Source organism: Haliotis cracherodii, unplaced genomic scaffold, assembly GCF_022045235.1.
Source record: "Haliotis cracherodii isolate W230 unplaced genomic scaffold, xgHalCrac1.p SCAF_3, whole genome shotgun sequence".
In the NCBI taxonomy this organism is placed as follows: Eukaryota; Metazoa; Mollusca; class Gastropoda; order Lepetellida; family Haliotidae; genus Haliotis; species Haliotis cracherodii.
The window spans coordinates 29,009,177-29,023,471 of NW_027266286.1; the positions used below are offsets into that span (position 1 = coordinate 29,009,177).

Genomic DNA, 14,295 nt, shown 5'->3' on the forward strand with positions numbered 1-14,295 from the left:
ATATATGCATGAAAAATCTTTGTCACAGCTCGTAACCTAGCAAGATACGTTCACGAAGTTCCATATTTTTAATATATACCGTGATTTCCTGCTTAAAACATTTAGAATAGCACGATTTAAAAAAAAAATTGCGACAACTTCTAAAATTTATCAAACACGAGCTTGGTATCACAGCTGTAATTTGATTGGCTGCCTTAGGTCACATGCTCAAAACTGTCCATTCACGAAACTTGTAGCAGATTTCGTCAAGAAAGTGTCATTACAAACCAATTTTAATCCAATGAAATCACTTGTTATAACTACGGGAAAAATGGTCAATGTTATGAGAATGTAGATGAAGGAATAAGCTTTCCAGCGATGTGTCATATGCCATTCTTCGACGAACGTTTTATTCATACGAAGCCTCGAAAACAGGGGTATTTCTTCATGTTACTGAGCGGATTTTCCAATTACGTAAACAATGAAAATAAAACAGAAACAGGTAAGTGGATTTTATGAAATCTTATATTTGCCGAAAATCGTCAAGTTTTCACTTCCTTGGTCCTTAATCTGGATGTTAACCATGTTAACAACGTGTTAGCTTACATTTTTTATTTACAATGAACTTAATTAAGTTGTAAATGCATTATTTTAAATAATGTGAAAAACATAACTTTCATATTTATAAACCATAGGATCAGGCCTTTCAAATGGTGTATAACATGTAGTGGCAAATATATTTTACATGCAGATATTTTCTTTGATAAATGTTGGCTTCATCTGTCACACAAGAGTCTCTGGGAACTCGGTGTCCCATCAGTAGACACTTCTGGTTGACTGGTGTTGAAAGAGTTTATGTTCAGACATCAGTTAAACATGTCTGACTTTGTGATTTACTAATTAGTGTGATGATTATTCAAGTTCAGAGTTTCTGACAATTTGCCTTTCATTGATCATTGTGAGAAAATCACAAACCAGTGGTTGTTTTTACCAAATAGTTCTGCTGTTCAGATGACATTTAGAATGCATTTTTATTGCAGAAAATCCAGGTATTTAGTCAGGCTCCTTAACTCAGGCGTTTTGAGTTTTGCTATTGAGTGACATGTGCTGTGTTTGACACATGTTCTGAAGGAAAATTTGAGTTATTTGATGAGAACTATTTTACATTAAACTTTCATCATCTTCCACCAGCTTGTGACATTATTTTTTGTATCGTACCATACGTATCATATCGTGATACATATCGTATCGTGACCTTGTGTATCGTCCCAGCCCTATCAGCAACCTAGGTTAGTCCTGAAGGCGACCAAACTTCAGGCTTGGAGATTCGGGGAATAGCCTGTCATCGTACCCCAAATGTATGGGATGTTGCTCATAATATCAATCACTGGTTCATCTGCCCAAGACTCAGTTATTTACAGGCCATCATCATATAGCTGGAACATTGCTGTGTTGGTCATCTCCATGTTTAACTTCAGAGGAAACAGTCAATTTGGGGGAAAAATAACAAAGAATATAACTGATCAATTTCAGTTGCTATTTTCTATACATTGCAGTGTGAAAAAATTCCATCAGTAATACACTGACAATCGGTACCTTACACATGTTACATGAATGAACAGATATACTACATCTGTATCAACAAAAACTCTCCATCAACTTCAAATGAAGAGGGTCACCGAGATAAATACTGAAGCATCATTCAGCTAGACTAACATCTAGTCTCTGAGATGATAATATTGTACAGAAAAAACAGATGAAAATTATCTCAATAAAATATAACAAAGAGGAGCCCACGGACTCTTCATTTTCTGACACAGCAGTTATCTAGACTTGCATTTCAGCATGTGGTAGTCCTAGTTACAGCCGAATACAGACACAGCAGCATCACCTAGCAGCATCACATAAAATCATAACACCATCATAAACTTTATTCACAGGTCATTCAAATGAACAAAAGTTGGCAGTACTAAAAGTAGTTTTACTAGCAGTAGGGATCAGGAGTCCGGAAAATTTAAAATCCCAATCGGACATTTGCATTTAGGCCACGCCCCCTAGCATATTTTAGTAAGACTTTTCACACACATTACAAGTTACACATATTAATAATATATAAACAGTAAAAACATCGATATTCATGTTGTTTACATGCATAAATAGAAATATTAATAATAACAAGGCCATACTTTTCCTGCATCATCTATCGACAGACGGGTTTTGATATCTTGGATATCCATGTGTTGCCGCTGTATAAATGTCTGTTTCGTTTGCCCTTCCATCATCGTAGCGTCCGTCTAGGGTCAAAGTCGTTCAGTCTTGGTCCGCAAATTGAAATTCGCATCAGTCTGTCCAATGTTTCCATCGTCAAAGAGCATCTAAGTCGAGTCTTGATGAGGTTTTGTTTCGAAAAACCTCGCTCACACTCTACGCTGGATACGGGCAAAATGCGTCCGACTTCCATTAGTTTTACTACATTAGGGAATATTTCTGTCAATTTAGAAGCATGGGCAGTAACTAACATCTGTCCATATGTCAACTGTCTGTAACTGTTGTACACTAAAGGCCGAAATATCCCCCATTCTCTCTCCAGAGTGTCTTTGTCAACAGGTGTATGTCCTTGTCGTCTGCTACCGTAATGGCGTCCTAGAGTCGCTATACTCTCGTCCCCATAACTTGCCAAGTCACGTGTGTTGTCAGGATCAAGTGCACCAAATGAATCTGTTCGTTACATTGTCAACTAAAACTTGTACGCAGTCCCTAGCCCTATCAGTCAGTGTTCTGTCATGATGTGATCTTGTCATTGTCACATTTTCAAATTCGTCAGAATTGTCAGTCTTCGCCAGAAATTCTCGTAACTTCGGTCCATATGTCGGTCAGGTACTGCCCCTTGAGTCCATCTAGAAAAGCGTCGAAAATCCTCCTCATGTCAGCGCAAGTCAAGTCACGTGTCTGCAAAGCCCTACTTACAGCCCCCATCATACCAAAAACATCCTGTAGGAAAGCTGTCAAAAATCTAAATTTGTAAGTAGTCAATTGTCGTAGCAGAGAGTCTGCCATCATGTCCGTGTCACTGTTGTCCTCAAGCATGGCAATAAGGGCAGGCAAAGCTTTAGCACAGTTGTCTATGGCTCGTGTCATTGACAGCCATCTTACACGATGCACCTCCGATGGTCTAACTTGAGGTTCGTCCAGTAGATCCTGCCAAACCACATCTGAAGGTTTGATAAACACTTTGGGGAACGATTAGAAAAGGAACAAATAGTGTTCAATATACTCTCGTAGTATGATACCTCCTTCACAGATTTCACAACATCAACACATGCCAAGGCCAGTCTATGCGCAACACAATGCATCTCAACAAGATGAGGACAGAAATACTTCATATTGCAGCCACGCAGCCCCGTTTGCCTGACATCACAGCAGCACCATCTGAACCCATCCCATACACTTTCCCCAACACAACACCAGAAGCCGACAGAGGCATGGTTCAGGGATTTACCTTGACCTTCAAAACCAGGACCAGAGGACCCCCAATTACTAATTTCAAGGATCCATACAGGAGATATGAGGATCCTGTAAAGTAATGAAATGGTGTAGCGTACTGTACTGTAAGATTTAACAGAGTAAGAAATTGACACTAGTCCTGTAGTCCTTGCCAAAATGCCCAATAGTTAAAGTATCATAAGGACTAGCAGGGTTAGAAACTAACAGTTTTTGGCCACTAGTCCTTATAATGATAACATATAGCAAAACCCTTAAAAAAGGGCAAATTTCTACTAGTCCTTATGATACCTTTACCATTGGGCAGTTTGGCAAGGACAATAGGACTAGTGCCAATTTCTAACGCTGACTAGTAGAAATTTGCCATTTTTAAGGTCTTTGCTATATGTTATCATTATAAGACTAGTGGGCTAAAACCGTTAGTTTCTACCACTGATTTAACCAGAAAATGGCATTATCACTATCCCCCGCCATGGGGCACATCAGAATTTTGTTTGTTCATATAGTAGTGAATATGAGTGAGTGAGCGAGCTAGGTTTAACGTCGTTTTTAACAGTTTTCCAGTTATATCGCGGCATGTCAGCTTAATGTGGGAGGAAAGCCCGAACTGATGCAGGTCTCAGACGTTTACCACTTCGGTGAAACCCACGAGCACGGGTATGGTGCTGACAAACCTAGAAACATAATCGGGGGAACCGGGATTCGAACCCACAATCATAGGTTTCTGGCGTGCCCAAGGGACGCAACTCTGTACAGCGAATCACGGCGCCTCAGACGACTGGGCCACCCGTGCCCCCTAGTAGAATATGAACTGTAAGAAAGAATCACATAAAGCCTTACTTGGTACTTGGGTCGCTTTATGTAATCAGAAAAAATTAATTAATATGAAATTAATACACACAAAAGGAGCCTTCTATGGACAACATAACTCAGTCTTGATAAGTATCTCTAAGATGAGCTAACTTCAGTAGCTTCTGAGAAAACTTGCCCTCATGACACACACTATACACTGAGTAAATTAGCATGGATTAAGGGCCATAACTCTGTCAAACAAAAATTTACAGGACCAATTTTGAACTCTTGACAAGTATCTCTTAGATAAGCATACAATCTTTCATTCATGCAACTTTAGTAGATTCTGAGAAAACTTGTCCTCATTTCAAGCAGAATGCACTAAATTGAAAAGCATGTAACACCAATTTTCAACTCATTTGAGATCATGCCCAGTAACATCAGTGTGTAAAAGTACATTTCTCTGACTTTAATAGTTTTTTAGTTTTCTCCTTTGATAAGCCGAGGGATGAACTCTATTTTGAAGAGCAGACAGACGGACGAACAGAAGAACTCCGTTTCCATTATCCCCGAGCCACTTCTTGGCGGGGGATAATAATTACCTTAATTGCAGGAACTTGATATTTCTTGTCAAGAATTTGGTACAATTCATATTATTGTGCATCCCTCGGGACGCAATATATATTATTTCTGCATCCATTCTATACATTTGTAAGCACTGGATGCACATTTCCGTATCTCATAAAACCCTGATGGTTGTCAGAAATCCTAACGCAGAATTGTTTCAATTTCTGCACAAATATTCCAAAGTATCAGCAATACACCAAAATTCTATTAATCTTCAACTTTACAAAGATATTTGAAGTTTTAAAAGAAACAGACAAAAAAAGGTGAAAGCTGTATAACAAAGAAGCCTTGTGTTGAAGCAGGAAGAATTACTGGCAAACTACCAATATTCTAATCTTCCCTGTAACACAGGCACTTCATTAATTCATTAGAGGCATGTAATAGTAAAGAGTGTACGTCTTTAACACACGGCATTGATTTCATCTGACAGTTTGGTATCTGCAAAGTTGATTACTAAAGTCTGTGGAGAATGTTTAAGCACGGCACTACATGCTGTGGGAATCCTTCATCATATATCTCACTTCCATACAAGAATTCTTTACATTCACAACAAATCGACCAGGCGGGTGCAGATTTCTGTTTCCCATCAGAGAAATATTCCACACAGCACCAACTATAACACTATGTAATTCATTCTACTGGTCCCTGATAAAATCTACTAGACTGGAGCCCATTGACCAGCATGTTTTTTTCTTCTTTTTCATCATATTCATGCAAGGATTTATCGAGGCAAATTGGGAAAAATCATTATTAGGTTCAAAACTGGGATTTTTTAAACACCTTAATTTCTTAAATTCAGAGGTATATTAACATTTTTCATTCAATTCAATAATGTAAAGCTAGCCATGAAGCTTTTTCCCTTAATTGGTCCGTATATCACAGAAATATATGTGATAAAATAACAAGAATTTGGAAGTTTTTCAAAGACACTTTTACTGACATTGGCTGCAGACTGGGAGCTGGTTATCGGCATCTGAGCCGATCTAGATAAATCTCTATCACAATCAATCATGACCATGATATCCCAATGAGGATTCTCAGAAGCAAACTACGCTTGTCCTATGAGGAAAATAAATAGATTGGGTTGTCAGTTTTGGTAGCCTGGGACATTACTCATAATATTAATCACTGGCTTGTCTGGTCCAGATGCAATTATTTAGTGGCTGCTGTCATTTAGCAAGAATACTGTAGAGCGTGGCATTCAACAAACATTCACATGATTAATGTATAATAGACTTTATAAACCAATTATCAAGTTTAATGATAATAATAGTCACTCATATAGTGCACAACTCCACACACAATGTATGCTATCACACAAGACAGTGGGAAGCTTTCCACTCAGTTTCAGCCACAAAGGAAAAGGAGCCATATTCTTCAGTCGTTACTTGTGGACCCATGAACATCCGGGTTTGAATTATCTTCCTGAGGCAAGGGAGTTAACTGACTTTAAAAGTCCAGTTTCCACCCTTGCCGAACTAGGCTGTTATTATGGAGTTATATTTTGGCTGGACTAATGAGTCTATGCATAGTCCAATCAAAATCTCGTAACGAAACCGAAATCTGCTTTGTAAACTGTCGTGCAGATTTCGGTCGATGCAGGATTTGCAAAGGATGTGCACCGCCAACTCGGCATCAGCAGATATTTTCCAAATATTTTCATGTTTTTAATCAAGGTGCTCACATGATTTGATGTACTTTATGATGTAAGACCCGTTTTATCACAAGATAGATCTTGATTATTGATCAGATTTTCTTGACAGGGTGCCGCCATTTTGTTTGAAGCAAATGCAAGTGATACAAAAGGTGGAATTTGATTGGTCAATAGGAGAGGCATAGTAGGGACACAACTCTTAATAACCACTGGTGGCGCTACCATCATGCCCAGAAATTCCAGTCTACAGTTAGGCAAGGGTGGAAACTGGACTTTTATAGTCAGGCAACTCCTTTGCCTCAGGAAGATGGGTTGGAATTGGTCTGCAACAACCCATGCTTGTCATAAGAGGCAATTATGCTTGTTTTAAGAGGTGGCTAACGGGATCGGATGGTCAGACTCGCTGACTTGGTTGCTGCATGTCATCGTATCATAATTGCATAGAATGATGCTCATGATGTTAATCACTAGACTGTCTTGTCCAAACCTAATTATTTACAGACCGCCGTCATATAGCTGGAATATTGCTGAGTGTGGCAGTAAACAACAAACAAATAAACAAATCTTTACTTGCAATTTTTAGATAGACCCCTCCACCTCCATCATGTACATCCTAGTAATGTCCTGCTGGTGGGTTGTGTGATGTTGCAGACATGCTATCACGCATACCACCGAGACAATTGGCAATCACAATTATGTGACACTGCAGTCCCATCAGACACGTGGCCGACAGTCCTGGCCGGCAGCCAGCATCACATGCCAGTGCTCCGTCAACAGAACCCCAAGGGCACTGACCTAACAGAACCCTCCAATTATTATGATGGCCCCTATCATTGAAGCATGATGGTCAATAACAGATGGAGGATCAGGTCAACAGGTTTCACTAATGACCACTCATTATTAATGCATAGATTTACCATCGAGGATGTGAACAATCATGGATGGAACTAATTTTCCATTTTCCAGATCATCAGTAGTGCTGAAAACTTGTTTGTTTTGTTTGTTTATTGTTTAATACTGCACTCTGCATTATCCCAGCTATACGTTTGCTGCCTGAAGCTAATCAAGTCTGGATCAAGCAATCCACTGGACCAGTGATCAATGTCATATGCAATGACTCATACAGTAAGGGTACCTAATTACGGAAAATAACGCTTTCTCGTTTTAAATGTGTTATTCGAAATTAAGCCCAGGGCTCAATTTCAGAAGCGCTAACGCTTGCTTACCTAAATAGGGGACAATCTTTGCTGAAAAAATCAGAAACTGTTAAGTTGTTTTAACTCAGAAAATATATAATATGAATTTTAACTTTAAACCGAAAATAACTTCATAAAATGCAAACTTGGAACGTGCACTTGTTGAATGCACATTAAGATTTGCATCGCCACGTATTAACTTTCAAGTTATGAATTTAAGGAAGATCACTCCAAAATAAATATCCAACTTGAATTTCATAGGCCTACATATGGAATTATTTCAGTTTTTAGGTCTGTGAGTGTAATTACGTAAGAGCCTAAATACGGGAAGTCCCACTATGATGAGACACAATCAACCAAGTCAACAAGCCTCACCACCCAATTTATCCTATCCAGAATTTGCATTTTTAAAGTCAATGTTTTGTTATATTCAGAGAAAGATGCAATCTGGGATTGGCAAACCAATAGCATGATAGCATGAGAACCATTCCATACCACCTAGACATGATGACACACAATAAGACAGGTTCCACATCACCACCACTCAATCCTCTACAGTGAACTAATGTTGTTTGTTGTTTAACGTCGCGCTCAGCAATATTCCGGCTATATGAAGGCAGTCTGTAAATAATCGAGTCTGGACCAGACAATCCAGTGATTGACATCATGAGCATCGATCCACGCAATTGGGATACAATGACATGCATCAAACAAGTCAGCTAGTCTGACCACTCGATCCTGTTCGTCGCCTTTAATGACAGCACAGTCGCCTTTTACGGCAAGCATGGGTTGCTGAAGACCTCTTCTACCCCGGATCTTCCCTTGAACTAATGGCTACCAAAATAAGCATGGAGTAATGAGAACCTATTTGGTCCCTGAATCTTCACAGGGAAGACCTAGGGGTGCCAAGACTCAAGTACTGTTGCAGAAAACCTCAATAAACTCATCCTGATGAGCATGATAATTTCTAACATGACCGTATTCGACTTAATAAGCGCCCATGGCGATATTTGCTATTAATATATTGGCTAGTGAACAATCCAAATAAGCACCCCTTCCAAATGATCAATGTACACTTATTCATTTGTGTATAATACGCACTCGTGTGTCATATGCACCCTTAATTATGGGCAATTAAATTCGGGGAAAATATATCTGTCGTGTATAATACGCCAGATTTTTCTTCTTTTATCATTTCAAGCTGTCAACATAAACCAAAAAATTTACGATCTTTCAACTCTGGTTTTTTTTCACCAAAATTATATTCTAATAAGCAGTGATAAGAGACCCCTGTTTCTAATTTTGAGAGCGCCCTGGGCGCTTATTACGTCGAATACGGTATTTCAAATTGTTATCATGGAGATCAGCTGAATTGTCTTCACCCAAACAGCAATCCATATCCAACATTTGTGTTGTCCTATTATTAATCTTAATAACATTAACAGGCCATTCTTCCATCAATGATAATGACAGTGATTGTTTCTGGAACATGTTGTCACTTCCAGGGAACGACAAGGCAACTAGTCCATTAGTCTGAGACTATACAGTCCGTAGCTGACGTGTTCATGAATCGTGATCATGATAAAACAGACATGTCAACAGATTGGCAGCCTCCAACATCAGGATGGTGTGTCAGAAGTAACTGAAGCAGTCATAACCACCACCCAGCTGAGTAGCAAGGCTTGTATCTGTATACTAGCAGTATCTAAGTCTACACACTGCACACGCAAACATACGTCAACTCGTTTTACAACAAGGCCACCTAGTATGCATACATGGCACTTCAAAATGTTTTAAAGAAGAAAGTGGTGCAACAATATTGACTTTGTTTACTTGTTGCTTAATGCCGTACTCCGCAATAGTACAGCTACAGTCAAACACAGGTATGTCGAATTCTGATGTGTCAAGCTTATGGTTGTCTCAAACTAAAAGCTGGGTCCCTGCGCATGCCTTCTATATTCATCATTTTCGGTTGTGTCGAACCTCGGATATCTCAAAGCATTTACGTAGGTCCCTTCAACTTAGACACAACGGCATATGACTGAATATTTCAGTGGTCAGTAAATAATCGAATCTGGACCAGACAATCCATTTAGTTGCCTCTTTCGACAAGCATAGGCTGCTGGGACTTCCTACCCAGAATCCCCACAGGTCAACACTATTGTGTCGGGAGTCAGACCAAAAGTGACCATACCGATCAGTGGTGAAGCCCAGGAAATCTAAACCCACACTTGTCCCTTGGCATTATTTTCAGTATAGTGTATTCTGAACAAGCTGAATGTGTATACGTTATTATCTGATTATCTATGCACTCTGGCTTGCAAGACATATTGTGAAACAAAAAGTAAATTATTTTTTATTGTTATAAACAAATAATAACTTTGAATTTCAGATTAATGGCTGCGATATTGTATGACAAATACTTGTATGCAACATGATGCAAGACATATTGTGAAACAAAAAGTGAATTATTTTTATTGTTCTAAACAAATAATGACTTTGAATTTCAGTTTACCATGATTACAGCAGAAATTATGTGTCGACCAAAAAATAAATTAACCAAACTAAATTACACCATAATGTACTACATTCAACAAACAGCTGACTAAAACATAAAAAAACAATGATTAATTATTATCAATATATTCAAGTTGTAATAGCATTATGTGAATTTTAGACACCGTGCCCCACTATTGTTCATGACAGAAATAAAAAAGGTTGAAAGGGGTAGAAATATCAAAATTATGAACTTGTCCCTGGACTAGTTCAAACAGTAATTCAATTCTCCAGAGACAGCCTAATTGTCCGGAGGGCACAGGTGGCCCAGTCGTCTAAGGCACCACAATTCTCTGTGAAGAGGTGCGTCCCTTGGGCATGCCAGAAACCTATGATTGTGGCTTCAAATCCTGGTTCACCACGATTATGTTTCCAGGTTTGTCAGCACCATACCCATGCTCGTGGGTTTCACAGAAGTGGTAAACGTCTGAGACCTGCATCACTTCCGGCTTTCCTCTGACATTAAGCTGACACGCTGTGATATAACTTGAATAATGTTAAAAGCGGCGTTAAACCTAACTCACTCACTCTATTGTCCAGATTATGACCAAAATTGATGGTTTTATAACAAAACCATCTATTTTCGGGTTATAAATCAAACGAAATCCAAACGTTTTGTGCATCCAGTGTGACCTTCCATGACTTCTTACAAATGTTGCACAATGTGGCTACATGGTATGCCGGTCAACCAATCAGAGAGCATTTCCTAAAGTGTGATCGAAATCAGAACAAGGAAATAAACACTGCACAAAAGTGAGTTGGGTTGGTCATACTCTTGATGTTTACGCTTTTTTAAAACCATATTTAGTACTAGTTACGAATAAGTCTTTGAAAGGCATTTTTAGTTCTAGTTCTCATATAGAATTGATACACATATGGAAGAGAATTTATGGATGTCAACTTCAAATACTTCAAATTGTTGACATCCATAAATTCTCTTCCTTAGTTACGAATAGTTCACCAAAATTTACAAAAGGCCTTCTAAATTTTAAGGTTGCCAAATGAAGTTCTTATTTTTGTCCAGTGATCTCAAAAAAAGAGTCAGGCATTGGTCTTCTACATCCCTGAAATGTCTATTGCAAAAATGCACATCATGTTAATTGTCTCATAACCGAAGTAATCTCATTCAATTAAGTTCAACTTCATTAATGATCATTGCAAGACAGTAGTCTCATTCAAATACAATCAACATATTGCACTCTTGATTTCAATCATAAAATACAAATCCACAAAAATAGCATATAAAAAGAGACAATTCGCCATGGTCTGGTTCCCTTTCCAGCCTAGGTCGAGACATACAAATAAATGCCTCATGCGAATATCATTAGACATTGTCTCCGTATAAATAGGGTCAGCATAAAGATAACCTTTTTAAAGAATGTCGAAATACACAATATAACTTCATTTGTCTGCATTGTCAGATAGGACTTCATACAACATGTATTACCCATCTGCAACAGTTGTTGAAGCAAACATACCAATTGCATCTGACACTTGCCATCAGTGACACTGACAATTCCAAAATGGAAGTCATAATACCATTTCTTATCAAAATTCTTGGTAATATCATGGTAATATTAAACCAAATATTTTTTTTTATGTTAACATCATTACGTTCTCAATTGTAAATCAGATGCATAATATTTTGAATTCAGACAGTCAAAACAGATGATAAAGAAATGGCAAATGCATTTTATAATTCGGATTTTCATAATGTCTTATCATAGATGTCTATGACGAGAGCATAACAACAGTCGGCTTTGACCACTGCACAAGCCCACAATGAGTCATCACCACTGAACATGGCTCCTTCAACATGTTTGACGTATTAAGTCCAATAAAACCACAAACATTGTTACCTTCAACCAGGGAACAAATAAAATTTTCTGCATGTAAATAAACAACTGCAACGCACGTGAAGGGACAACACCCCTTTCTCATTAAAGCCGAAACATTAGAAAGGATGGTATGAGATGAACAGGAGCTTCCTGCTAAACTCGCATATCTTAATGAAACAGGGTATGACACTATTGCATACGTTTTCATTCTTACCTGATGTAACGCTTCCTGCTTCAAACCTGAAGCTCTGAACAGTTCTAAAGCTTTGATTCCACTTATTTTCCCAGAAACATCACTATCACAGGTTTGAAATAATTCTCCATAAAATCGCTGCTCTTGATCACTGAGCTTCAGGCCCTCCATCTTACATCTCTTGCACGTCTTATGTGGACATACGAATAATTTTATGTATTCTGCAACTAATCCTCCAGAAAGACAGTTTTTGCATAGTTCTGATTGTCCAAATATGACATTCACTTTAACACGATGGATAACTGGGGAAATCTGTCACAGTCGACTCCATCTTTAATTGATTTCTCGGGCAATGCCTCACGCGATGTCCTCACTAAAATATCTCAGATATAATCCAACTGTCATCGTTCTTAAAAGTACCATTCAACACTCATAATTAATATATATTTTGTAGATGGTTAAGTTTAACCGAAAGCAGATTCAAATCCTAATATCATCAAATACAAGTATCTGCCATTTTGGAGTAAACAATTTACACAGAGTACATCGCGTTTTACATGGATTAATTTGGGTTAATTTCAGATAATTATTTCACTTAATATATCCTCAAATCATAATACATTCCAAAAGGTGCGAGCAATTTGTGTATAATGGTGATTCGCAATAGTTCGAGAAAAAGCTTTCCGTGAAATAGCTTTCTTCGCCGGCAAATTATACAAACTACTTTCCTTCAACGGGTTTCATTTGTATTCTGCATAAGCGACAGCAGGTGCGCATTCATTCAAATTCGCTTAAAATAAACCTTAATGTTCACAATCACTCGGTTGTATTTTAAATTAAGAAAGAACAACATATTTTTCTTATTTTGTTTAAAACAGAAATTTGAGGGCATATTAGTGCATATCAAAACCGTCAATTGGAAAATAAATGTATACTCGTACTTATATTTCCAAACGCATAGTACTTTTAACACATTCAATCCAATTATCTTTATCAACGGTCCTAGTCCAGATCGCTATGTGTACGTACAGTACAGTAAGTTCCATGTACAGTATTCTGTCTACAGTTTATATCATTTATGTTGATAATAGTATTGAAAGTTTTGACAGAATGTTGTATCTAAGTGTTATCCTTCCCTCGCGAGCCGCTTTGCAATGACTCAGTCTGTTTATCTGAGACATGGTTGAGACGTTGCAATCGAGTGTGAAACTTCCCTCATAGTGAGTTGTGTTTTACGCCGCTTTTAGCAATATTCCAGTAATAACACGACGGGGGTCACAAGAAATTGACTTCACACATTGTACCCATGTGGGGAATCAAACGGGTGTCCCAATCGTCTAATGTGCCTCGATACGCTGTGCAGTGCAGAGTTGCGTTCCTCGAGCACGCCAGAAACCTATGATTGTGGGTTCGAAAACCCGGTTCGCCCCGATTATGTTTCTAGGTTTGTCAGCACCATACCCGTGCTCGTGGGTTTCACAGATGTGGTAAATGTCTGAGACCTGCATCACTTCGGGCTTTCCTCTGACATTAAGCTGACAAGCCGTGATATAACTGGAATACTGATAAAAGCGGCATTAAACCCAACTCACTCACTCATAATTTGGGACCGCGTTTTACTTCGAATCAATGCTCCATTATTTGGGAAATTGACGGTCTGGGCATCATGTACATATGATACAGCCAATACTTAAGTTGTGTCAGTTTGTAAAGTTACTTTAAATTCCATTCACTCACAATCGAAATAGTTTAATTATTCATTTTACCAGTGAATGATTCCACCGGCGAGTGAGTTATTTTGGTTTAACGCCACTGTGTTTATACTTATATCACGGTGTGTCAGTTCGATGTTAGGGGCGGTCGGGTAGCCTAGTGGTTAAAACCTTCGCTCGTCACGCCGAAGACCCGGGTTCGATTCCCGACATGGGTACAATGTGTGAAGCCCATTTCTGTTGTCCC

General features: G+C 38.5%; 1 protein-coding gene across 7 annotated transcripts in view; it reads right to left on the minus strand.

The window, feature by feature from the left end:
- Positions 1–12,673, minus strand: part of LOC139476014 (ralBP1-associated Eps domain-containing protein 1-like) — a 106,454-nt gene extending 93,781 nt beyond the window's left edge. For all 7 annotated transcript variants that reach the window (XM_071259247.1, XM_071259252.1, XM_071259245.1 and 4 more), the window contains exon 1: positions 12,358–12,673. In XM_071259247.1, the coding sequence (XP_071115348.1) occupies positions 12,358–12,507 (150 nt within the window). In that variant the 5' untranslated portion in view covers positions 12,508–12,673. The remainder of the gene's footprint in view (positions 1–12,357) is intronic.
- Between the last annotated feature and the right edge of the window lie 1,622 nt (positions 12,674–14,295).